The sequence below is a fragment of the Podarcis bocagei genome, assembly GCF_964188305.1.
Source record: "Podarcis bocagei genome assembly, chromosome: 1".
Taxonomy (NCBI): Eukaryota; Metazoa; Chordata; class Lepidosauria; order Squamata; family Lacertidae; genus Podarcis; species Podarcis bocagei.
Genome location: NC_138125.1, coordinates 110,182,925 through 110,208,522, shown reverse-complemented (window position 1 = coordinate 110,208,522; position 25,598 = coordinate 110,182,925). Strand labels below are relative to the sequence as shown.

Genomic DNA, 25,598 nt, shown 5'->3' with positions numbered 1-25,598 from the left:
AAAAGCGTACCTATTTCATTAGATTTTAAAGAGGAGAAATTAGCTCTTCAGAAGAACATTTTCTGCATGTAGTGGAGAATAGAATCCCATTTATTCATTTTTTATCATTTCATTGTCCAGGAGTGGGAAACCTCCAGTCTGCAGGCCTAAGTTAGTCGACGTCCCCCGGCCTTCTCCTTTCACCTACACCTGATAAAATAATACATAATACAACTGATCAGCAATGTCGGCAAAGGTCCCTGCACTGGGCTTCTCAAGCACCGACAATCAGCTGAGTGGCACTTGGGAAGCACATTGTGCCAATGTTGGGCTTCACAAGTGTTGATGAACCAATTGCTCTTCTGTGCTTTGAAGACTCTTTTGATCACAGTTTGACTTTGAACTGTACAGGCTGAATCGGGTCACATTGCAACAGCATTGTGATGTCACATGATTGACAGGGGGGCACTTTTGCCTACCTGTCAGATTTGGCCTGCAGGGGAAGATTTGGCAATAAGGATGCGGCCACTTGGCCAGATGCAGTTCCCCAGCCCTGTCAAGGTGGTGTTATAGATTATAGTCCAAGGATCGGCAGGCTTTTTGGACTCGTAGGTACAGTTAGACTTTTGAGAGAGTACTGCAGCCACCACCAGTCACCAAATGGCTGCAGTGGGGAACATGGCAGAACACAAAATTAGAGGGGATATACTCATTGCAGTTTCTCTTTCCTGCCCAACCCTAATGGAAGCCAACTACAGTGGTACCTCGGATTACAGACGCTTCAGGTTACAGGCTCCTCTAACCTGGAAGTAGTACCTCAGGTTAAGAACTTTACCTCAGGATGAGAACAGAAATTGTGCGGCGGCAGCTGGAGGCTCCATTAGCTAAAGTGCGGGTGGCACTGTGGGTTAAATCACAGAGCCTAGGACTTGTCAATCGGAAGGTCGGCGGTTCGAATTCCCACGACGGGGTGGGCTCCCTTTGTCTGGTCCCTGCTCCTGCCAACCTAGCAGTTCGAAAGCACGTCAAAGTGGAGGTAGATAAATAGGTACCGCTCCAGCGGGAAGGTAAACGGCGTTTCCGTGCGCTGCTCTCGTTCGCCAGAAGCGGCTTAGTCATGCTGGCCTCATGACCTGGAAGCTGTACGCCGGCTCCCTCGGCCAGTAAAGCGAGATGAGCACCGCAACCCCAGAGTCGGTCACAACTGGACCTAATGGTCAGGGGTCCCTTTACCTTTACCTTACCTCAGGTTAAGAACAGTTTCTGGTTAAGAACAGACCTCCAGAACGAATTAAGTTCTTAACCCGAGGTACCACTCTATGTCTTATTGGTACAGATTCCGGAGAAAATTGTTTTTGTATGCAAACAAGCAATCAGATTTCTTTTCTCCCCTTCTGAAAGAATTTGTGAGCCTTTACAATGGTTTAAGCTTTCTAAAACTAACAAAGCTTTCCCTGGAGTTTTAATGGAGGCCAAAATATGGAAGCATGCATAGTTTTGGAATAGATGTTAATTTCAGCCGCAACATTTTCTTTATTCTGTTAGGGCAGAGGTGGGCAACCTGTGGCCCTCCAAATGTGGCTGAATTAGAACTCACATCACCCCTGACCACTGGACGTTTTGGCTGGGGCTGGCGGGAGTTGGAGTCAGCAGCATTTGGAGGTCCAAACGTCCTCCACCCTTCTGTTAGGGTCTTGCTCCAGAATATAGACAAATACAGCTGAGACTTGTATGTTGTTAGTTAATGAACACTAGTTACACAAAGTACTCAGAAGTATGCCCTATTACAGTGGTACCTCGGGTTAAGTACTTAATTCGTTCCGGAGGTCCGTTCTTAACCTGAAACTGTTCTTAACCTGAAGCACCACTTTAAGTAATGGAGCCTCCTGCTGCTGCCGTGCCGCCGGAGCACGATTTCTGTTCTCATCCTGAAGCAAAGTTCTTAACCTGAGGTAATATTTCTGGGTTTGCGGAGTCTGTAACCTGAAGCGTATGTAACCTGAAGTGTATGTAACCCGAGGTACCACTGTACATTCAGTGAAAGGTAACAGTATAGGTAAATCAGTCTGTTTCTGTTCTGTTTGACCCATAAGTCAACATTAACCTGAAGTTTTAAAAAAATCTGTATGAAAATCCAATTTATTTATTTTTTAACTCATGAATTTTAAATCATTTTGATACTTTTATTGAGTGAGAACTGCATTGGAATGTTCAGGAAGCTCAAAGGTTGATGGGTAACTGTGGTGGCAGTCTTTATTTATTTATGTATTCATAAAATTTAGATGCCACTTGACTAAAAGAACCTCAAAGTGGTTTGCAAAAAAAGTATTTACTATGTCTACTTGGAAATAAATGGAGTTAGGATTGTAGCGTATGTTCCAATCTGCGTATTTGGCTGGAAGGTGTGGTTTAGGTCAGATTATGTCAGAATTCACAAAGACTGAACTTCTCGAACATTCTTAGGGCAATTTTATTTTCTTACTTTGTGTGGGGGGTGCTTATGCATGCATAAACATATTCATATAACACATTTTTGCACTGTAGCTAGTTCTTGGTAGGCAAATGTGTTCTCTTTTCTTAAAAAAAATACTGAAAAGAGCTATTATATATGTGCATGTATATTGCATAAATAGATTTATGAGGACTAGGAAAGAATTCATTTGGTTAATATAGCCTTGTTTCTGTACATTTTAATTGAAAAGATTCGTGGAAATTTTATCCTACCGACTGTGACTATAATTGGTATCCATATAATCGTTACTGCTATAAACTTTATAAAGAAGGAAAAAACTGGAATGAAGCTTTGCTTTCCTGCCAGGATGATAATAGCACACTCATTAGCATAACCTCTTTGGCTGATACAGAGATGCTCATTAATCTTCTTGAATATGGTGAGTTCTCATAGTTAATGTGCACTAAACATTGGTTTAAGGTACAGACAATTTTCCTTTTAAAGGCAGCCACACTGAATTCCTTTCTGTCAAGTGTGACAATCCAACCCAAAGTCGATAGAAAAAACCCATTGGAGACCAGTGTCAGAAGTTGGCATCATCAGGAAGTTGCTAAAGGCTTGGGGCCCCAAGAGGGCGTACCTGCACTAACCCCTAACCTGCAGCTCAGGAGCAATAGCAGTGTAAGGAAGAATAGCAGCGTAAAATGTTCAAATATGATAAACTGGCTGGTCTGACGAACAGGATAAGAGAAAATGGAGATAAGGAATATAAGGAAGAATGGACAATGTTTATTGAATATTTTAATGACCAGTATAGACGAATACATAGCTTAGCAGGTCTTCCAACAGAGTTGAAGTAGATAGGGTATTTAATAGATAACAAATTGGATGGTTAAAATGATGTGGATTACGTGGAGTAGTAGAAAAGCAAAGGAACCAGGAAAAGTGTGGAAGGGAAATCATATGGATATACAGCATATGTATGCATGCTGTATTTGGTATGAAGTTGTTAGTGGCACAGGGGAAGGGGAGGAGGGTTAAATATGCTCTCTGTTTGCATGTTTTTGAAAATGCAAATAAAAATTGAAAAGAAGAAGAAGAGAGACAAAGAGAAAGGGAAGGGACATTGATTTATTTTTATTTGTGCTCTCTCTAGATATATTTAAAAATATTATATCAATAAACTGCATAATATAATCCATTTAAATTATGGTACATTCACAAAACAAGCACAAAATAAATCACAGATCAATACATCAACAAAACTGAAATACCCCTCAGGGAAATCCTGGTATATATGCGCAGAGGGAGGTGTGTGATTGGCATATGTATGTGACTTGGTCCCGCCTCCTTTTGCCTTTGCCCACACCCACTGCTGGCAGGTGAGCCTTGGAAGGTTACTCAGGTGTGAATGTGGCCCTCAGGCTGGGAAGTTTCCCCGCCCTTGTTCCAGGCTGATGTGCTTAGTTCAAAGCAGCAGGAGGAGTTGTCTCTGAAAATGTACAAGACCCACATGGCTGCCCATGTCGAAAGTGCTCCTCATCTATTTAAAGCTTCTGTATGCAGAAATGATTACAGCCCCTGATGTTTGTTTCCTTATTTAAGTATCTGATTTGCATCCTGCCCTTAATGCAGTTTCCAGTGCCTTTGAACACCAGTTGTTGGGGAGCAACAATGGCAGAATGGCATTGCCCTCATATTCCCAAAGGCCATCCCCATTGACCTCTGTGGCAAACAGGATGCTACGCTAGATTGGCCTGATCAGCGATTTCTGCCTAGACACTGTTTCCAGCTGCCATATTCCAGCTATGTCTGGGAAATTCTGGACGTACAGCAGCCCTCGAAACAGTAGTTCACCTGCATGTTAGGACAGGCCATCAAATTAGGGGCCTGTCTAGGTTGCAAAAGAGTAAGTAGTCTGACTAAAATATGGAGACAACTTTGTGTGTGTGTTTTTATTGTGCTGTCGAAAATGACCTGGTATGTCCAAATCATCTTAAAATGCACTTAATTGTATACTACAGAAAACGTGACAGAAACTTGGCTTGGACTGAGCAGTCATAAGACCCCAGTTGAGTTTGAATGGTCTGATGGATCTCCGGTAACCTTCACTTACTGGCACAAACAAGAGCCAAATGTCCATCAGGGGGGAAATCAACTTTGTGTTTCAGCTGAGCAATATGTATGTTTTATTTATTTTCTCTTTTTATATAAAAATAATATTATTTTGTAAATGTTTCTGTCCTAGAAGGAGTGGTTTTTGTTTGTGTGTGTTTTGTTTTGCTGCATTATGTGTGCAATGCCTCAGAAGTAGAATATTCTGAGAGCTCTATTTGCTTGATGATTCTCAAGTAATATAATGACTGCTCTCATGCACACAGCAAATCATAATGGAACAATATTCATCCACAATTACCTTGTCTATCCAGTCCAAATGTGTCTTAATAAGGCACAGCTCTCCTCTCCTTAGGCTGTTTGATAAACCTTCTTCCCCTGTAGGCTCACTGGTTTTTCAGTTCCATTCTTTCCCCCTCCTGCACTATCTCAGGGCTTCCTTTTTTTCAGAATCATTATTCCTATTTCACATTTCCTGTCCTTTAGGTTTCTACTTTCCTCTCCTAGTCTCATAACTTTCCACTTGGCCACTCAGTTTTTCCCTATCCTCGGGCTATAGATGAGATGTCCTCCGAGATAAACTTTTTGCAAAAACACAATTCTTCACTGTTTGGCTTTGACCCATTACAATATCGGGAAATACTCTGACACTTCAGAGTAGCTCATCAAGCTCTTGAGACAATTCCAGAGGCAAATAGGTAGAATAAACAAGCAGTGGAAGCTAAAATACGAATGCCTTGACATGAATTTATCGTATTTTATTTAATAAATTTATTATTAATGTGTGTGTGCGTACACACACACACATACAAATTAAGGTCACATCTAACAAACATTTGCTTAGTCAAGTAGAGACTACTCATGCACTTAACAGTATGAAACTCTATGGGGGATCTAAAAACGCTAGCAGAATGCACAACTTCTACTTGTAATCAAAGTATTTTAATATTCTAAAAAAAAAACAAAAAACCCACGACCACCAGTTTTCCTTCCCATGTTATGAATAAGCCCATTGAGCTAATACTCCCCCTGAAATAATGACATATTAAGCTTCATTAATTCTTCCTGTTTGTTTTTAACTAGGAGGGACGCTGGAAAGTTAAAAGTTGTAAAGACATATATTTTTATATTTGTAAAAGAGCAGGAACTGTTGGAAATCTCATTTCAGAGGAAGAATCAGGCTGCCCAGAAGTAAGTCTAAACCAAACAATTATGCCTCATTTAAAATAGTAAACATTGGAAGTGTTTGAATATATCTGGATAGGAATTCAAGCATATTTAGAATTTCACACCTTTTCCCAATTTGCAGTCTAATCTTATGTATGTTTGTTCAGAAACAAATCCTACTGAGACCAATGGGATTTACTTTCAGGTAAATATGCATAGCACTGCTTCATTAACAAAATTCCAGTTTCCAGAATAAGTTGTGTTGCTATAGATCATGGGTGGGCAGCCTCTGGTTTGCCTCCCCATTTGGCCAAGCCATGGCCACCTGCCCTAAATTGTCATATATGACATCATCCTATATGACGTCAGGTGGTAGGGCAGGTAAACTCATGTCTGAGTCAAAAACAGGTTTGCAGGCACCACTGATCACCTGATTGGCAGGCTTTGCCATGCACTTTGAAGCAGAATCTCTGTAAGCATGTTGGAGCGCTTATGGATTGAGGTCATGAAGTTTTCCTTTTGTGGGTCACTTGCTCTGTCAGCGATTTTGAATGCAGTTCTTCTAACTTTCTACATCAAAAGGCACGGCACTTTGGACGACCATCTGTACAAATAACAACTGCTCTATGATGTTTCATCTTGCCTGTGGCTTTTATACTGTTTCTAGAGGAATGACAGGATTGAAAACAACTGTTTCTTTAACATAGAAGGTTGTGTTAACCTTCTATCCATACATGGGCACTAGGATTAAATTTCCTCTTTCGAAAATTATTAATTTATATCATTTGCTTTCTCTACTTTGGGGTGTGTATGTGAAAGTTGTCTATAAATATATCAGTGTTGTTATTCAGTGACCATTTAATATATTGAAATATTGAAGACAACTGAGGCTCTTAGAAGTACCCAGTGAAACACAGGTAGCCTTCATAGTGGTATAAATAGTTGATTTCTCACCTTCGTGTTTATATATGCTGATATGCCCTCTGCCTAGTCTTTGAATATAAAGTTAATGTAAAGGGTCACATATATTTTTGAATGGGATGATAAAGTTTAACATTCTGGAAGTTAGCTGCTAACTTTGTGAGACCCTTTGGAGCAACACCCCATTCATTTTCCTGCTTGTGGGTGGTCTGCCATGCACACATGTCTGCCAGCATGCACATGCTTTCTAATTTGCTGCAATATTTGGACAGCTCTGTGTGCATAATGAGGATGTGGGCCTTTCCCTGACACTTCATTGAATGGGAGAAGCCCATTGGCATGAACTCCTAGTTGAGCACCAGAACTCTTGCATTCACAAGCAGCCTTTGGGCTGAATGTCTTATTGAAAACTCTGCCTCCATTTGTCATTCATAATACTGAATGTCGCCACTCCAATCTGAAACTACTTCTTCAATTCTAATGTCAATGCACAGCTAGCCAGGAATTTAGTTGACAGAGGATCCAGATGCAGATCCGTTTTGTTTTCATTTGTGACTATGAGATACATGTCAGTATCTCTAAGTTCGTAACCCATCGGTGCCGTCACTTGTTCTTGGCTTCAGGCATATGTGCTTGGAAGAATATCCTGCTTATTTGCTTTGATTTGATTAGTGGTTTTTTTTAATCATTTTGATATTTCTGACAAATTGATGATTCTATATCTTTCTTAGACACAGCAGCAAAGTGCTCATTGCTCAGTTGGCCATATGCCATGTGATTTTATTACTAATTCAACAAACTGTTCCCCCCTTCTCCTAATCTATAAACTGCTAACAGAGGGCAAATGTTTTGTTACTGAGGTCAAATTCCTTAAGCTAGCTGTCTAAACACTAAAGCAGTGATTATCTAGGCACTTTCCCTAAGCCAGCTTTTGGAATGGCATCATGGAGCTGTCAGATGCTTGACAAGGAAGAAAGGAAGAAATGTTGCTTTTTGAAGCTGACAACATTTGGGTTAAACTAGGGTCACAATACTTACAATTTGAAATGTCAGAATTTTATGTAAGTAGCCAATGCTGTAACCAATTAATCCAGTTTGGTCCATTGAATTCCAGGGAAAGGAATTAGTTGATTGAACTGAGCTGATAAACTTATAACTTGGTGATGATTCACACAATTAGTTGTTGTACAACCATCATGTGTCTCTGTTCTGTGACTTGGAATATTCAGAATCGTAAATGGCTCTTAAACAGAGCAGTTTCTTATAAGGTCCACCAGTAATTCACTGGTGGGTAATCGTCAGCTAGCAGGTGTAATTAGGCCCACCAGACCTTGGAGGTTGGTTTACTAGTCTGTTTGGGGCAAACCACACCCAACTTTCCCTGGTCTGACATATATAATGTCAGGCGCAGGAAAGATCAAGCTGTGGCTTGGAACTTCATGCTGCTGCTAAATATAAGAAGAATTGAGAGCACACTCAAATTTGCACTCCAATTTTTTCCTTTGCATTCCTGGCTGGAAGTCAAGCTAGGCTGGAAGAGAAAAATATTCATTTGCAGGTGTGGCTGGAAAGTAACCTGCACCTGCAAATAAAGAATCATAAGTTCATGTAATAACAGATACCGGTATATGCTTTTATCTTTTGTGGATCAAATATTTTGTGAAAAATGTAGGACTCACAGTCACAAAGCTTTTAGATGTGGTTTCATGATAATAATATGACTGAGATAAAGGTTCTACATAATCCCCAATACATATGTTGTTGTTGTTAAAATTTATATACCACCCTTCATCCATAGATATCAGGGCAGTTCACAACATAAAATCACAATATAAAAAAACACAAAATACATAATAAAAACAAGAACAAGAAAACCACAAACCAATAAATCCCCTCCCCACACCTTCTCCCACAAACACATTTAAAAGGGGTATAGGATGTTAATCAGCCCAAGCCCTGGTTGCAGAGGAACATTTTCGCCTGGCACCTAAAGGTGTATAATGAAGGCTCCAGATGGACCTCCTGGGGAGACCATTCCACAAAGAGGGGAGCCACTGAAGAAAAGGCCCATTCTCATGTTGCCATCGTCCGGAGCTCTCATAAAGGAAGTACACAAAGAAGGGCCTCAGGTGATTAACTCAGGGCAGGGTCCGGATAGGTTCCTATGGAGAGAGGTGGTCCTTGAGATATTACAGTCCTGAGCCATTTAAGGCGGTGGGTCAAAACCAGCACTTTGAATTGGGCCTGGAAACTAATTGGCAGTCAGGGTAGCTGGGCCAGGATTGGTGTAGTATGCTCAAACTGTCTTGCCCTGGTGAGCAACCTGGCCGCCAAATTCTGCACCAGCTGAAGTTTCTGAAACGTCTTCAGAGGCAGCCCTACATATAACACAGTGCAGTAATCTAACCTAGAGGTTACCAGCGCAAAGACAACAGTAGATATAGCCCCATACTTAGTTAAAGAAAGATTCTTTCCTTAAGTCAGAAAATATTATTTGCAAACAAAAATTGGAATGACCCTTGAAGTTCATCTAAAAGAAGTAAGCTGAAATAAATAATTGATAGGCAGCTTTGGCTTGTTGTTGTTTAGTCGTTTAGTCGTGTCCGACTCTTCGTGACCCCATGGACCAGAGCACGCCAGGCACTTCTGTCCTCCACTGCCTCCCGCAGTTTGATCAAACTCATGCTAGTAGCTTCAAGAACACCATCCAACCATCTCATTCTCTGTCGTCCCCTTCTCCTTGTGCCCTCCATCTTTCCCAACATCAGGGTCTTTTCCAGGGAGTCTTCTCTTCTCATGAGGTGGCCAAAGTATTGGAGCCTCAGCTTCACGATCTGTCGTTCCAGTGAGCACTCAGGGCTGATTTCCTTCAGAATGGAGAGGTTTGATCTTCTTGCAGTCCATGGGACTCTCAAGAGTCTCCTCCAGCACCATAATTCAAAAGCATCAATTCTTCGACGATCAGCCTTCTTTATGGTCCAGCTCTCACTTCCATACATCACTACTGGGAAAACCATGGCTTTTACTATACGGACCTTTGTTGGCAAGGTGATGTCTCTGCTTTTTAAGATGTTGTCTAGGTTTGCCATCGCCTTTCTCCCAAGGAGCAGGCGTCTTTTAATTTCGTGACTGCTGTCACCATCTGCACTGATCATGGAGCCCAAGAAAGTAAAATCTCTCACTGCCTCCATTTCTTCCCCATCTATTTGCCAGGAGGTGATGGGCCCAGTGGCCATGATCTTCGTTTTTTTGATGTTGAGCTTCAGCTTTGGCTTAACAGAACTTAAATAAAATAGCAGTCCCTTCTTCTGTGATTCCTCAGCCAAGTTTAGTTAAACTGCTTTAATATTACTATACCGAACATATTACTGGAAGTAAGCTCCAGTGACTTAACAGAACAGTTCAGTGGCTCCAGACATGTGGACTACCACTTGGGCATTGCTTTATCATTCTCTTTCACAACAGGGAAGCATTCACTGCACTCACTGAGAAGCAATGATTTAGTCCTTTCAACTTCTATAAGAGACTGGGGTCCTGATTCTTAGTATTGAAGAGCCTTCTAGGCAACACATAAACTAACAATTTCCTGCCAGAGTCATTGAAGAAATGGGGTACCTAGTTTGAAGTTTGGTAAGAAATGTAAAAGAATAGCATGGATAAAAGCCTTCTAGGACCTCATCCATACAAATAATCAAAGGCAGGTAAGTATTCAAAACATGATTTAATTTAAGGATTGGAGAAGGAGGTTTAGTAACATTAAATTAAGTTAATATGGAACTACTCTTTGATGAGTTAAGGTAAATTTGTGCAATGAATAATAAGAGTTTGAGGGTATTACAATTCACATAAAAAATGACCTTTATCTGCAAGTTTATCTCTAATTGGACAGAGGTACCAGAATTATTGGGAAATTATGGTATAATATTACATTGGCAATTCTAGTTGTTTCAGTTTAAAATACTCAGAGAAATAGTTCAGCCAGATGTAAATTCTACCTTCCTTAATTTAAAATGGTCTCTCCATCTTTCTCTCTCAAAATATACAAAGGCTAGTATTTAATTCAATAATAGTTTTCTTGTTATTTCAGTGTGAGGTTGACAGCCTACTGCACTGAACAGAGTTCCCATGTAAAGTCTACCCTAATTCACCGAGTTTCTATAGCATTTCAGTATGCATTTGATACAATTAATAATGCTTAAGTGTTTGGCTGTAGGCTGTTTCAAATTATAGGGCTTGTTAGTGAATGAGGTCATGACATTGACAGGGTATGCTGGGATGGCACTCTTCCCGGGATGCTTATTTATTTTTTAAAACTAATTTAGAGGCTTATCTTTATGAGCAAGAATGCTCTCCAGCTGGCTTACACACAAATAAAAACTTTAAACAGCGGTAATATTTTTAAAAATACAAAACATTCCATATATCCACAGCATTAATAAATCCAGCAATAATTCCATGTCCAGCTGAGAACTAAAACACAGGACTTGGGGCCTTCAACACCACACTGAAAACCACTCCCATCAGCTCAGGTAGGGAGACTATTAGGCAATGAGTTAGTCAGTACACTTACATCATAGGAATATAGGAATCTGCTGGTCCACTGGTCTATTATCTCAGTATTATTTACACTAACTGTCAGAGGCTGTCCGGGGATTTAGGAGATGCTGTGGACTATGACTTTCTGTGTGCAAAGCAGATGCTGTAACATTGAGCCACAGCTCTTCACCAAACTAAATCCTTATTCTGTCTTGGAAGCCCAGCGCACTCAAAGTTCGCCATTGGCTGTGTTGCTAATCAGAGAGGTGGTACACTGACTCCACCCTCTTTGCTCCTTTAGTTGAGGCTGATGCTGAACCTGAAAACCTGGAGAGCTCATTTGGGATAGGTTCACACCAACCTTTGATTGGGATAGGTTTCAGTAATAACAGACTGAGCCAGCATGATGTTCATTAAGCAGGTTCAATATATTTCTGTATAGAGAAGATTTTAATGTTTGATGTTTTACTGCGCTTAATGTTTTAATTTGTTAGAAGCTGCACAGAGTGACTGGGGCAACCTAGTCAGGTGGGTAGCATATTTTGTTGTTGCAGCTGCTGCTGCTGTTGTTATTCACCATTTAGAAACTATTGTAGTTAAGTGGTATATAAATTGTTTAAATGAGTGATTAAATAAAATAATGAAACACTTACCCCCTGACCTGACATTCATCAGCAGCTCTTGATGGTTTAAGCAGTCAAACGTCTTTAAATATTTAACAAAATAACTCTCAATTTTCTACCTTTCTTACACACTTTTTATACCCATCTTTATCATCCTTATATTTGCATTGAATCTTGACACTTTCTTCTCAAGGTGCAGTGTGGTCACAATCCAGTCAATGTTAAACACTTCAGTGCAATCCTATGTACATTTTCCCGAGAGCATTTAACTGTCAGTCTTATTTCTGATTAAATGAGTATATCATTTCTCCACTAGGCTTAACTCTCCCCTTGAAATTACTGTGTCCTGAATAGATTTCACTATTGATGGATTATGTTCTTTCTCTCTCTCTCTCTCTCTCTCTCTCTCTCTCTGTGTGTGTGTGTGTGTGAATTATATTTGCATGATGAGTGGGTAAACTGCAGGTATAGAAAGGGAACAAAATAAGCTGATTTTGCCAGCTCAAACTTTTTACCCATCTAGGCCAGCATCGCCTACTCTAGGGATCGCCAACATGGTGCACTTCAGATGTTGTAAACTCCAACTCCCTATCGGTCCTAGTAAGGTAAAGGTAAAGGGAACCCTGACCGTTAGGTCCAGTCGTGACCGACTCTGGGGTTGCGGCACTCATCTTGCTTTATTGGCCAAGGGAGCTGGCGTACAGCTTCCGGGTCATGTGGCCAGCATGACTAAGCTATTTCTGGTGAACCAGAGCAGCACACGGAAACACCGTTTACCTTCCCGCTAGAGCAGTACCTATTTATCTACTTGCACTTTGACGTGCTTTTGAACTGCTAGGTTGGCAGGAGCAGGGACCAAGCAATGGGAGCTCACCCCGTCGCGGGGATTCAAACCGCCGACCTTCTGATCGGCAAGTCCTAGGCTCTGTGGTTTAACCCACAGCGCCAGCCGCGTCCCTTATCAGTCCTACTACAGCATGTCTAATAGTCAGGGATAGTTAGAGTTGTAGTCACAGAATCATAGAATTGTAGATTTGGAAGGGACCATGAGTGTCATCTAGTCCAACCTCTGCAATGAAGGAATCTTTTCTCGAACATGAGGCTCGAACCCATGACCTTGAGATTAAGAGTCTCATGCTGTACCAGCTGAGGTATTTTCCAACGACATCGGGAGGGCATGGTGTTGACTATTCTTGCCTACTCTGACTGTCATTGGTTCTCCAGTGTTCCTTCCCTTCCTCCGTAGTCTCTCTGGTACCTACTTGGGTGGCATCCAAGAATTATGTATAGATAAGTTCATGTATATAATATACCATGTTACAATAACAAACGTTTGTTTTTGAAGGGATGGGAAAGGCACGGTGGATATTGCTACCATGTGGACAAAACCCCTCGAAGCTTTGAATACTCCTCCAGTGGCTATTACTGTCCTTCACTTGCAACAATAATGAACAGGTACCTAATTTTACCGTACAATTTAAAACAACAACAGTATTTTAACTCTCTTATGACACTGGAGAAGAAAATGGAAGAACCATACTGGATCAATAGCTAAAACTGATGGAAATAAAATGTTCTGATTGTTATTGCTCGAGTCAAAATGAAAACCGGATAGAATTAATCAGTTACTTGCTAGATTGAAATGTTCAGTGACATGCAATTATTCATGCATGCAAGAATTCTGACATTTTAATTCCTTCAGGGTTGATTTACATTGTCTTCATTACAGGAAGCCGGGGAGTGTTTGCTAACAATCCTGACAAATATATACTCATTTGCTCACATGCAGCTATTTGATGCAAGCTATTCACATTGTTCGCTTTCATTTTAATAACCCAGTTTCGCCATATGGAAACAATAAGAAAAAAATTAAATGTATAACACCAGTAACAGGTTTTCTCTGGTTACTTAGATGATGTGATTTACTCTTCTTCATTACTCTTTATTCTCAAATTGAAGTAAACCCCAGACAATGAGAGGTATTCAATTAAATACTTACACTGTTGCAGGGTTTAGCACTGGCGCAGTGGGATTTCCCCCCTTTCTCCTCCCACACATGCCCTGTACTGTCCTGAAATCTGCTCCAGAACAGATCTAGAGGGTGCATGGGTGGAACAGAGGGGGGGAAATGTACTGGTGTGCAACGAGAAATCCTTGCACAGACTTAGTGTTTGCCTTAGTACTACATTGAAGGCAACTCAGTTTAATCTGTCTGCTCAGAAGTGAGTCCTATGAAGTTCATTTGGGCTTACTCCCTGGAAAGTGTGTATAGGATTGCAGCCTTAGTTATATTTGTGGCTTTGACAAATTTATGAGGTAAATTTTTTCAGTGAGTGTTCCCCATTGTAGCTAAATTGAGCCTCTAGGAACAGAGGTGTTCATTTGAATACCAGTTGGGGGAGGGCTGGGGTGCAAAACATCAGGGGAGGGAGTCTGGCTTCATGCCCTGCTTGTGAAGGATAATGCCCCAACTCCCTTTATCTCTCTGTTAGGATTCCATTTTGCTTGTTAAAACTCCGTATTTGACATTAGTAGTGCTGCTTAGCAATCCATGTATGAATTCTCAACAACCTCTCCTAGTAGAAACGCACGCACCCCAGTATATTTCAAGCATATCATGCATTCTGATGTGAAAACATACTGTATTCCAACATAAAAGAATGAAAAGTTGAGAATACGTGAAAGGTGATCGGCTAGGCGGGACTGTCTAATTGAATTTAGGTTAATGTAGAGAATGGATGTATTAATCATGGGTTATTAAGAATAGGCTTTTGTAGACAGGTAAAGAATAGCATAATTAATCAGTAATTAATTAAATCAAAAATTGAAGGATGGTTGTGTGTGATTACATATTATTATAATGACAAGGTTGGAGTGGGCTAGTCAAAAGAGCATAAGGATCTCTGGTTTAGAATGAAGATTATGGCTTGGAATCTCTATGGGAAAGGAATAGAAACAATATAAGAAACATTGCTTTGGGTGTGGTTCTTTGCAGCCTCTCTCAGATTTTCCAGGAGGCTGACCCTACGTACGTTTGTATTCAATTAAAACCCTATATTTTCACTTGCAGTCTGCAGCTTTTCCTTTTGGGTCTCTGGGAGGGATACCTCCAGTCAGTGGCAGAGCTTCATGCTCTGGCACCGGGGGTGGAGAGCAGATGGGGGCGTGGCTGGCACGCATCCTGGGGGCATGGCACCCAGCATGGGGGAGCAGCCACGATGCCCCCCACCAGGATCGTGGTGTCAGGGGCAGTGCGCTCCCCCTGCCCCCCTCTTCCTCCACCAGTGCCTCCAGTCTTTAAAATTTCTCCAACAGTTGCAACTTTTCTGGAGGCATCTGGCTGGTCATTGTTTGTCCATCTGAATCAACATTATGTTGATTATGAAAACTCATTTTTATTCATTATAAACTCTGTGCTTTTAATGTGCATAGGTTTACAGTGGTACCTCTGCTTACATACTTAATTCGTTCCGGAGGTCCGTTCTTAACCTGAAACTGTTCTTAACATGAGACATCACTTTAGCTAATGGGGTATCCCACTGCTGCTGCGCTGCCACCACATGATTTCTGTTCTCATCCTGAAGCAAAGTACTATTTCTGGGTTAGCGGAGTCTGTAACCTGAAGCGTATGTAACCCAAGGTACCACTGTAATTCATAGCAGGTGGGGAGGGAGAGTTTAACCCTCTCTTCCCCGCTGCTGTCCTGATTTTTTTAAAATAAAAAAACAACAACTCTACTTTGAAGCTATTATTCTGTTCTCATCTTGAAGCCAAGTTCTTAACCTGACTTATGAAACCTCCTTCCCCTATTGGTCTCAACTGAGAATTTCTTCCCAGCACAAATACCAGCTTTGCAGGAATGCTTTTCATCAGGAATGCAGCCAGGGGAAGAAAGAGTTCCATCCTTTCCCCCTCCCTGCCCCTGTCTGCTGAGATCCCAATAATTATCAGCTCCCACAACAGGTGCAAATGTAAGGATGCATTTAACATTGTGTCTAGTTCAGGCCTCAACTTGCTACCTAAGTGCACAAAGTACAGAGGCTTTCTCAACCTCCCCGGGTGGTGAATTCCATAGTAGTAATTTAGGCAGTACTACGGAGCAGGGCCGATCTTACATTTCTGTTTTCCATACCTCACAAGGTCGCAGGACAAAATCACTTTTTAAAAAATAGTCTCACACTGTTTCTGGTAGATGTTCCACACATGGGGGTTTACAAACCTATGTAGGAAGCATGTTACAGAGATGTAGAACAACCACCAGGGATGGCTTTCTGCATAGTCTTATTTGAATGATGCACCAATCATGCCAACTGAAAGCAGCCTCTTCTGTACCTTTAAAAGAATAACTGTACAGTGGTACCTCGGGTTACATACGCTTCAGGTTACATACGCTTCAGGTTACAGACTCTGCTAACCCAGAAATAGTAACTCAGGTTAAGAACTTGGCTTCAGGATGAGAACAGAAATTGTGCGGTGTCGCAGCAGCAGGAGACCCCATTAGCTAAAGTGGTATCTCAGGCTAAGAACAGTTTCAGATTAAGAACAGACCTCCAGAACGAATTAAGTTCTTAACCAGAGGTACCACTGTAGTTGGGGAAAGAGATGCCCTCTTAATGTGTGTTGCCCAAGTCATGGATAGCTCAGCTGGTTACAGCATGGTGCTGATGACACCAAGGTTGCAGATTCTATCCCCATATGGGACTGCTGCCTATTCCTGCACTGCAGGGGGTTGGACTAGATGATCCTTGGGATCCCTTTCAACTCCACAATTCTATGATTCTGTGATTCCATGTGGAACTGTAGAGCTGAAAGCTGGCATGCTCATGGCATGAGCAGGATGCCAGTTAGACGAGGCATGTCCTGAGCAAGCGGCCATTTGAACTTGCATTCCAAGAGATCTAAGCCGGTGAGATCTGGCATATTGTTTTCCTTGAAGTAACTTACAAGTTTCCTCTAGCGGGGCTTGCCTCTGCATCACAGCCCACCATTTGCCCCTAGTGAAGTATTAAAAACCAGACACTTAATGTGCTTCATCTGCTGTTCTTATGTACAGTGGTACCTCGGGTTACAGACGCTTCAGGTTACAGACTCTGCTAACTCAGAATTAGTACCTCGGGTTAAGAACTTTACCTCAGGATGAGAACAGAAATCGCGCGCCAGCGGAGTGGCAGCAGGGGGAGACCCCCATTAGCTAAAGTGGTGCTTCAGGTTAAGAACAGTTTCAGGTTAAGAACGGACCTCCAGAACGAATTAAGTTCTTAACCCGAGGTACCACTGTAATTTGTTCAGTTTCAACAGGATTCTATACTTCTTTCTATATTGCTCAAAAGGATGAATAGGGGGTGCCTCTTGAACTGCGATGTAAGGAAGCTAATACCTTGTTTTTATTTCATATTTTTTCAAGGTTTGAACAGGGCTTTCTCAACAGTATGATTCACAACATGGAGAAAACAGATAACCTTTATTTTTGGATAGCACTGCAAGACCTCAACAATACAGGAGAATACACTTGGCTAAATACAGATGGGAAGCCTCATCGTCTGACCTATACAAACTGGGGAAAATATCAACCTAGTGAGTTATAACCTTTATAGCTCTTGTTAATATTTGATTATTGAAGCAAACGTGCCACTTTTCCTCACTTTCTGCTTTCCGCTTATTACCAGGCTGTCTTAATTTGGGCCAAAGTATAACATTAAAATGGGACATGGGTGGCGCTGTGGGTTAAATCACAGAGCCTAGGACTTTCCGATCAGAAGGTCGGCGGTTTGAATCCCCGTGACGGGGTGAGCTCCTGTTGCTCGGTCCCTGCTCCTGCCAACCTAGCAGTTTGAAAGCACATCAGAGTGCAAGTAGATGCCTTCTGGCGGGAAGGTAAACGGCGTTTCCGTGCACTGCTCTGGTTCACCAGAAGTGGCTTAGTCATGCTGGCCACATGACCCGGAAGCTGTACGCCTGATCCCTCGGCCAATAAAGCAAGATGAGCGCCGCAACCCCAGAGTCGGCCACGACTGGGGTCCCTTTACCTATAACATTAAAATTTACCTCAGGATAATGGAACCTGCAAGTACAACAAATTAAGTGTTTGATAGCCTGCTAGATACCAAGGATGGCCTTCATGGTATCTTCCAGCTGCTGTACTACAGTCCCCATAATGGAGGACAGTGTCTGGAAGACAATGTCCTAGCCAACGTTTAAAACACATGGCTCGAAAGTGTGTTTAGAATTGCAGCCTTAATTTCCAGATTCCATTCTTACAGTTAGCTGCTCTTACACTTAACCCGATTAGCAATCTCTTGTGGGCAAATAGTCTGCTAGCAGCTTCACCATTAAAAATGCCTTGTAAGTACTTGCAGAACTAAAAGGCTTGAAAATTATATTTTGTGCTGGTAGGCTTTTGAAGTTATCTGCCAAGCTGCTATTTATCCACTTGAGACAGCCCTTCAAACATCTCTCTCTTTGTATCCTGTCCCCATTTAGTAATGCACAGTGATTTAAAGTTGCATCATTCTGTAGTTTCATTTACTTACTCATTTCTTATAGCCGGAAGGACAAGCATTGCCTGGTTTTTTATGGAGGAGGATTCTTCTTGTCCTTCAACAGTGACCTCTACTGGTTGACTATAGGGAAATATATTCACAGACTTAAAAAGCCTAGTTATTTGGTATTTCTTATATCCTTTCCTTTCGAATCCCCGCGGCGGGGTGAGCTCCTGTTGCTCGGTCCCAGCTCCTGCCCACCTAGCAGTTCGAAAGCACCCCTAAGTGCAAGTAGATAAATAGGTACCGCTTTATAGCGGGAAGGTAAATGGTGTTTCCGTGTGCTGCGCTAGTGCCGGTTCGCCAGAGCAGCTTCATCACGCTGACCACGGGACCCAGAAGTGTCTGCGGACAGCGCTGGCCCCCGGCCTCTTAAGTGAGATGAGCGCACAACCCTAGAGTCGGACACGACTGGCCCATACGGGCAGGAGTACCTTTATATCCTTTCCCCAGATAACTAAAGCTGCTGTCTGTATTATGGTTTCTCAAGAGGGAATTGCTTTGGGGGCAAGTTGTTATGTCTGAGTTTCATGTGCACCTTGCAGAACCTCCAAACAATATATCTAAAACACTGTTTCAGACATCAGTCTTGAATCCAGTGGAAAACAGGATTAGGTCTGTAGCAGACAGATGGAGATAGTAGAGGGAAAGGCAGGGGAGGACAGAAAGGCACACGGCCAGGTGCTGAGTTATTTGGATGAGATGGCATATTTTTGTAGCATAAGAACTTAAACCATCTGGTTCTAGTGGTGTCTACTTCAGTTCCCAGATGTTTTCAGTGTATGTACTATAGATGAAACTGTTGAATAAGGTTGCAATTGTGACTCTATTACTTTGGGAGTAAGCCACATTTAATGCAACAGGACTTACTTCTGCATAGGCATTGTGAAGATTGTGTTGTAAATTAGTTTACTGCCAACATTCAATGTAATTCTGTAAGTTTATCTAAAAAGAGTTCCATTGGATAAAGTAATTCTCTGTCTGTCTCTCATATTAAGCATGCACAGGACTGCAGCCTTAAATTATAGTAGTTATGCAGACACACCCTCAAAGCATAACAAGGTTAGATACTGCCCCAAGCATAAGGAAGGAAAGTATTGATCCTTATCCTCTAGGACTCCTAAAATAATTTTTATTCCCTTTTGTGAAACTATGGTATTTAGATATTATTTTGGGAATCATAAGTTAATGGCTACAATTAGGGATTAGTAATAATTTTCTTTCCCTGCCCACCACAGTTTTTGTTTTTACTTAATAGGTAACAAAACTCAAAATTCCAAAATTGGACATTATAAACGTAGAGCAATAACAGCATGAAGAATGCCTGCAATGTTTTGAACAGTATTTTTGTTTTAGTAAATGTAATAATTTATTTAGGTAGCACTGCATGTTTGATGTAATGAAATAAGCCTTAGGTATCACTCAGAACCGGTGTAACAAAAAGCAAAATTTATTTATTTATTTTATGGCTATTAAAATTAAAAGTGGTCATACTATGTAAACATCACATTTGGTAACAGTAAAAGCATGGCATCGGAAAATGGCTTCCTTCTGCCTCTGTCTTTTGGAAAGGAAAAACCTACCATCCAACAAAAAAAATTCCACATTTGGAAAGAAAAAATGATACTCAACACTAAAATGTCTTTCTCTCCCCACTATAGGGCATTCTGGAGGGTGTGTTGTTATGCAACGACAGAAGGGACCTCTTGGTGTTTGGGAAGTGAAAAACTGTACAAGCTTCAAGGCTATGTCACTGTGTAAGCAAAAAGCTAAATACCAAAGAGAAAATGACCCTAATGAAGAATCACATTTTGAGAAGACTTTTAATTCTTGCATGTTTGGATGGGAATCGGACCACAATCTGCTCAGCTGTTATAAGGTGAAAAGGGGGGCAAATTTCTCACTGAAAACTCAAATGAAATGAACTTAGGAATCCACGATGGGGTAATAAATAGTATAATATATGCCGGACACAAAGTTCAAGTGGCCCTACTTAGTATGGACAGTTCTGGTTTTCCTGGGAAACCAATATCCCCACATTGTTCCTATTTTTTACTTCTGAGATGCCTTATTAAACTGCTGTAAGTTTGAAATGGACAAGTTGCCATTCTCCAGGAACAAACTTCCCCTCCAGGGCTTCAGTTGGGAAGGATGCAGCTTGTCTCATGTACATTTAAATACATAGGTATAAATGCTAAAGCACCAGGCAGTGGAGATCCTGCTGTTACATATGCTGCAGAAGCTGAGATATATATTTGAAGTTGGATAGAATATTGCCAGGCAGTTTGGGTTTTTTAATATTGTATCTTTTACCAAAAAGAACAAATAACACCTAAGCTTTTAAACAAAACTATTGCAGAGTGGGTAAATGAATACAACATGCAGCAAGCAAAGTAGACCCTTTAGCCACATATAATAGTTGGGGCAAGCTCAGGCAGTGACAGGAGATTTTATACACACGTCTCTTTTTTCAGTTGTGGAATGTTGGAAGGCATGGAGTGATATGTTTGTAGATAACAAATGAAGAGAAATTTATTTATTCTAGAACAGGCTTGTAGTTTTTTTTTAGTATATGTTGTATATTCTCTTCCCTCCATAGTATTTTGACAATGTGCAAATTAAACTATTTGGGGGGGTGGGGGTATTTGTTTTATTGCACAGGTATTTCATAGTGAAAAAGTACTGATGAAAAGGGCTTGGGATGAAGCCGAAGCGTTGTGTCAAGATTTTGGAGCACATCTTGCTAGTTTTACACATGCCTTTGAAGAGGATTTCTTGAGCAAACTTTTGAACACCATGTTTCATGTGTAAGTCTTCCGTTTACTATCAAAGAGACTTCTGCAGAAGAGAGGGGAAATCAGATGAGTGTTTGTTCCCTCGATTTCTTTTCAGATACAGATCTTTTGAACTTGGAATTTAATCTAAGAATAGACTAGAATATTTCTGCTGTAATCATACAGTGCGTCTAAGTTGTAGAAAATAATGTTCACCTGGAAGACTTTACCTTCTGCATTTTGTGGTCTTTTGGCCACACTGAGTGAGGATGACACCACATGCATCTGAGAAAATGGACCTCAGCCCACAAATAATGCCGTGAAAAGCTGATTGGGTGTAATATGTAGAGCAAAGATGGGAAAACCTTTGGCCCTCCAGATAGATGTTACTGAACTACAACCCCTATCAGCCTCAGCTAGCATGGCCTAAGGCTGATGGAAACTGTAGTCCAACAACATTTGGAGGGCCAAAATTTCCCACTCCTGATTTATAGTAAAAATATCAGGAAGCGAATGTGTTAAGCACCGCCTTTCTCTACTCACAGCTCCTCTATTAAAAATTGCAACTTCTTTTCCTTAAAACCAATTAAGGCTTCTCTATGTGCTTGTAGCATGCTGTTTGCTTCCTGTTTTCAAAAGGTCAGGAATTGGGTCACCCTTTCAGAAAACTCAGGAGTGAATCAAACAGTTCAGTCAATTTTCCTCAGCTCCATGCACACATCCTATTCTGATGTGTGCAAAGGTACAATAGTGGCTAACAGTGTTCATCTGTCTTCTGGGGTTTGTTTGTTTTTTAATCATAGTGATGAAGAAAGACAGTTCTGGATTGGACTCAACAAAAGGAACCCATTAGCTGGAGGATCCTGGGAATGGTCTGATGGAACGCCTGTAAATATTTTCCCCCCTCATTACATTGAAATGGGCTTTAAATAGTAGAAAACAAATTAGATTGTTTCCAGTGGTGGCTTTGCTGTATGAAGAAGCATTCCTGCTCATGCAAGGCAAGGAAACCAATTTTCATTAACCCATCCTACCAATTCAACCTCTAAAAAACCCTGTTCTAAAGGTTCTAGTATCCAATGGAACAGAATCGGAGAAAAGCTATAGAAGGTAGGTGGGGTCAGTGAAAATTGGATGGCCTGAGTTGCATGAGAGGAAAAGTTTTCCACTAAGTCAAAATTACCATTAGATACAACTTGTGTTTCCTGCACACCTGCCTGCTTCACCAATTGATAAACTTCCTGACCATTCAAAGCAAGATTCAGTCTGTGCTCTGGGTCACACATCACAGTAAGTCAAGCCACAGTTTACATGGTCCATACAAATTTGCTGATTCCCAGAGAGGAGCTCACACTCACTTTGCCCCTCCCTGGTCCTTTTAGCTCAGAATGGCAGCTAAGCCAAGGTTTAGCTTATTGTGTCATCCAAACATGAGAGTGTGGTTAAGCTGCCTCCTCACCACAAACTGTAATGGTAGGGCAAACCTTGGCTAACTGCCATGCCCTGCTGAGCTTAAAGGATCGGCAGAAAGCAAAGCAACTGTTCTCTTCCAGGAGAGCCAGCATGTTCATGCATTTGAACTTAGTGTTGCACGCAAATGCAGCCTATATCTTTTAGTACACTTTAAACATTGACAAGCCCTTGCCTTGATACATCATATCTTAAGGAAAGAGATTTTAAATAATGTAATCAAAGGGAAGTTAAAACGGCAGAGTCAGAATGAAAGTGATAGCGGGAAACTATCGTAGGGCCACTAAGATGACTGGACTACTATAAAATAATAAACATAAGGGTCATGGTGTATCACTGGGGACATAAATGCTTCACCATCTTGGGTACATACCTGCCCGTCTTGTTTGTTTGGTGTGGTTTTTTTAAAAAAAGAGAGATTTTTGGTATTTGGTTGAGATGGCTGCCTTTTGATGGGGTTTGTGTTTTGTTTGGGGAATGGGGATGTTTTTTCCTGTTTGGGGGGTTGTTTTGAGCATCTTCAGTACCCCCTCCCAATTTTTCTTCTTTTAAAGGGATATTTTGTTATACCACAACTGTTTCCCACTTGTCGAAATGTTTTCCTGGGCCCAAAAAAGTTGTGGACACCTTGCTCTATATACCAACGATGAATTATAAACAACCAAGCTTTTGTTGCTGTTCATATTCAGGGATCACACAGGTGGGAAACACATCTCTACCTGCTTGCTGCTTCCATGTAGTTTAAAGATAGTGCTATTATACACACATGCTCATCTTATCTGACACAATCCATGTGTCTGTGGCCAAGTGTACAGTGCACTTTGAGAAGTGTCCTTTAGGGTGACCATAAACAAATATGGTCCATACATAAAAAAAGAAGGAGCATAACCTGTCCAAAAGTCTTTCCCTTACTAATTGTATTCATCTTTGTCTGTGTACCATAACTCAGTTTAATGCACTGTTCTGTGGCAGGTTGCATCTGCTTTTTTAGAAAACAATGACATTGAAGATAATGTGAGGAGCTGTGCTGCATATACAGTTAATGGAACAGTCTTGCCGCTACACTGCAATTCTGAGCGTGAATGGATATGCAAAATACCGAAAGGTAAAAAACCTAGCTTAAGAGGTTTCACTATATGTGGCTATGACTATTTTATAAAGAAGAGGGGTGATGGCTCAGTATAGAGTGCATACCTTGCACGCAGAATACATTTGAGCTGCTCCCCTGGCTTCCCAGTGTCATGCACCATGGGCGGCAAGTCAGTGGGGATCCAATCCAGAGTGTGACACCAGGAACGCAGGTGAACAGACCTGCCTCGCCAGTTCCTACCGGCAGAAGGACCTGGGTTCAGTCCCCAGAATCTCTAGATACAAAAGGGTGAGATAGCAAGGTATAAGAAAAGACATGCCTGAAATCCTGGAAAGACACTGCTTGTCAGAGTATAGAACACTGGGCTAGATGAGCTAAGGGATGCGGGTGGCGCTGAGCCTCTTGGGCTTGCCAATCAGAAGGTCAGCAGTTCGAATCCGCGTGACGGGGTGAGCTCCCATTTTTTATTTATTTATTTATTTATTTACGGCTATTAGCCCATAAAATATGTACAAACATAAAAGGACAGAGGCATAAAGACACCAGAAGGTGAACACCACGATGCAAGGGTGGGTCATTGAGCAGAGCCAAATAACAGCTTGGGGCCCGGAGAGCTCCACGGGACGGATCGCAGGAAAAGGAAAACTGAAGACGAGATCCGACATGCACTCTCATCATAACTGTCCGATTAGTTTTGATGTTGTTGTTGTTTTTTTAGTGGTTTTTGTGTGTGAGATAACCGCGTTCAGGAATCTCGCAGGTGAGCTCCCATTGCTGTGTCCCAGCTTCTGCCAACCTAACAGTTTGAAAGCATACCAGTTTGAGTAGATAAATAGGTACCACTGCAGCGGGAAAGTAAATGGTGTTTCTGTGCACTCTGGTTCACGGTGTTCCGTTGCGCCAAAAGCGGTTTAGTCCTCCTGGTGACACGACCCGGAAAGCTGTCTGTGGACAAACGCCGGCTCCCTTGGCCTGAAGCAAGTTTTCTTTGTTGATGAGAATTTGGTAATGAAATCCTAGCAAAAGATACTTAAGAAAGGGAGGGTTATAGTTAAATAATTTCTGTGAAAGTCCATTGCATGAGTGGCACAAATTGTTCATTGTTTCTGTTACAGGTGTGAAACCAAGGATTCCGCAGTGGTATATACATGGTATGAGGTGGGGAGGGCAGGGTTTGTTTATTTGTTTTATTTCAGACATGCTGTAACAGTATCATTTTATGAAATACTGTATACATATTAATGAACATAATTTTAAAAAGGTTTCTCTGTGTTTCCTTAAATACATAAATAAAATCAGTCAGTTGTAATAACTTAAATTTTACTTGGATTACCAAAATGTCTTCAAAAAACAAAACAAAAACAAGTCTTGTATGTATCTGAAAATGTACTTGCAGCAGCATCTCCCAAATTAAACAGTTTTAGCAACATCTTACCACTAGGGGTGCATCTTTATCCAAACATGCTGCAAGTTCTGATCTAGAAGGATTTTGCTCCTTTTGTGGAACGTCAGCTCCACAGAAATAAAACTGAATTAACTATAAAATTACCTCACGAACATATTCAAATAGATAATATTTAACTTAATTTTTTAGAGCCATCGTGGTTTTATTATCAAGGAGCAGAGTACCTTTTTTATGACAGCGCCTCAGACTGGTCCACTTTCCAGTTTGTTTGTGGCTGGCTCCGTGGTAATATAGCAACAATACATTCTTCCAACGAACAGGAATTTATCCACAACAGAATAAAAAAGGTAACATAACCAGTTATTTTTCTACATTTTCAGGGAACAGCATTTATCCCGGCCTCCTCCGTCTTACCAAGAAAAAACAACCTGGGGATTAGACACTTTAAAATATTTGAAAGACATTTATAGTTCAACTCTTATAGTAGCCATCTCTACATAATTGTGACAAATGTAAATATATAGTAA

General features: G+C 41.2%; 1 protein-coding gene across 3 annotated transcripts in view; it reads left to right on the top strand.

The window, feature by feature from the left end:
• The window catches only part of PLA2R1 (phospholipase A2 receptor 1), a 62,530-nt gene that overhangs the window by 10,512 nt on the left and 26,420 nt on the right, over positions 1-25,598 (top strand). For 2 of the 3 annotated variants that reach the window (XM_081198818.1, XM_081198820.1), the window contains exons 7-17: positions 2,682-2,870; positions 4,456-4,613; positions 5,630-5,737; positions 13,139-13,248; positions 17,198-17,367; positions 19,994-20,211; positions 20,994-21,139; positions 21,910-21,994; positions 23,549-23,681; positions 24,782-24,817; positions 25,261-25,418. In XM_081198818.1, the coding sequence (XP_081054944.1) occupies positions 2,682-2,870; positions 4,456-4,613; positions 5,630-5,737; positions 13,139-13,248; positions 17,198-17,367; positions 19,994-20,211; positions 20,994-21,139; positions 21,910-21,994; positions 23,549-23,681; positions 24,782-24,817; positions 25,261-25,418 (1,511 nt within the window). The remainder of the gene's footprint in view (positions 1-2,681; positions 2,871-4,455; positions 4,614-5,629; positions 5,738-13,138; positions 13,249-17,197; positions 17,368-19,993; positions 20,212-20,993; positions 21,140-21,909; positions 21,995-23,548; positions 23,682-24,781; positions 24,818-25,260; positions 25,419-25,598) is intronic. The other variant, XM_081198819.1, reaches the window with a different exon arrangement.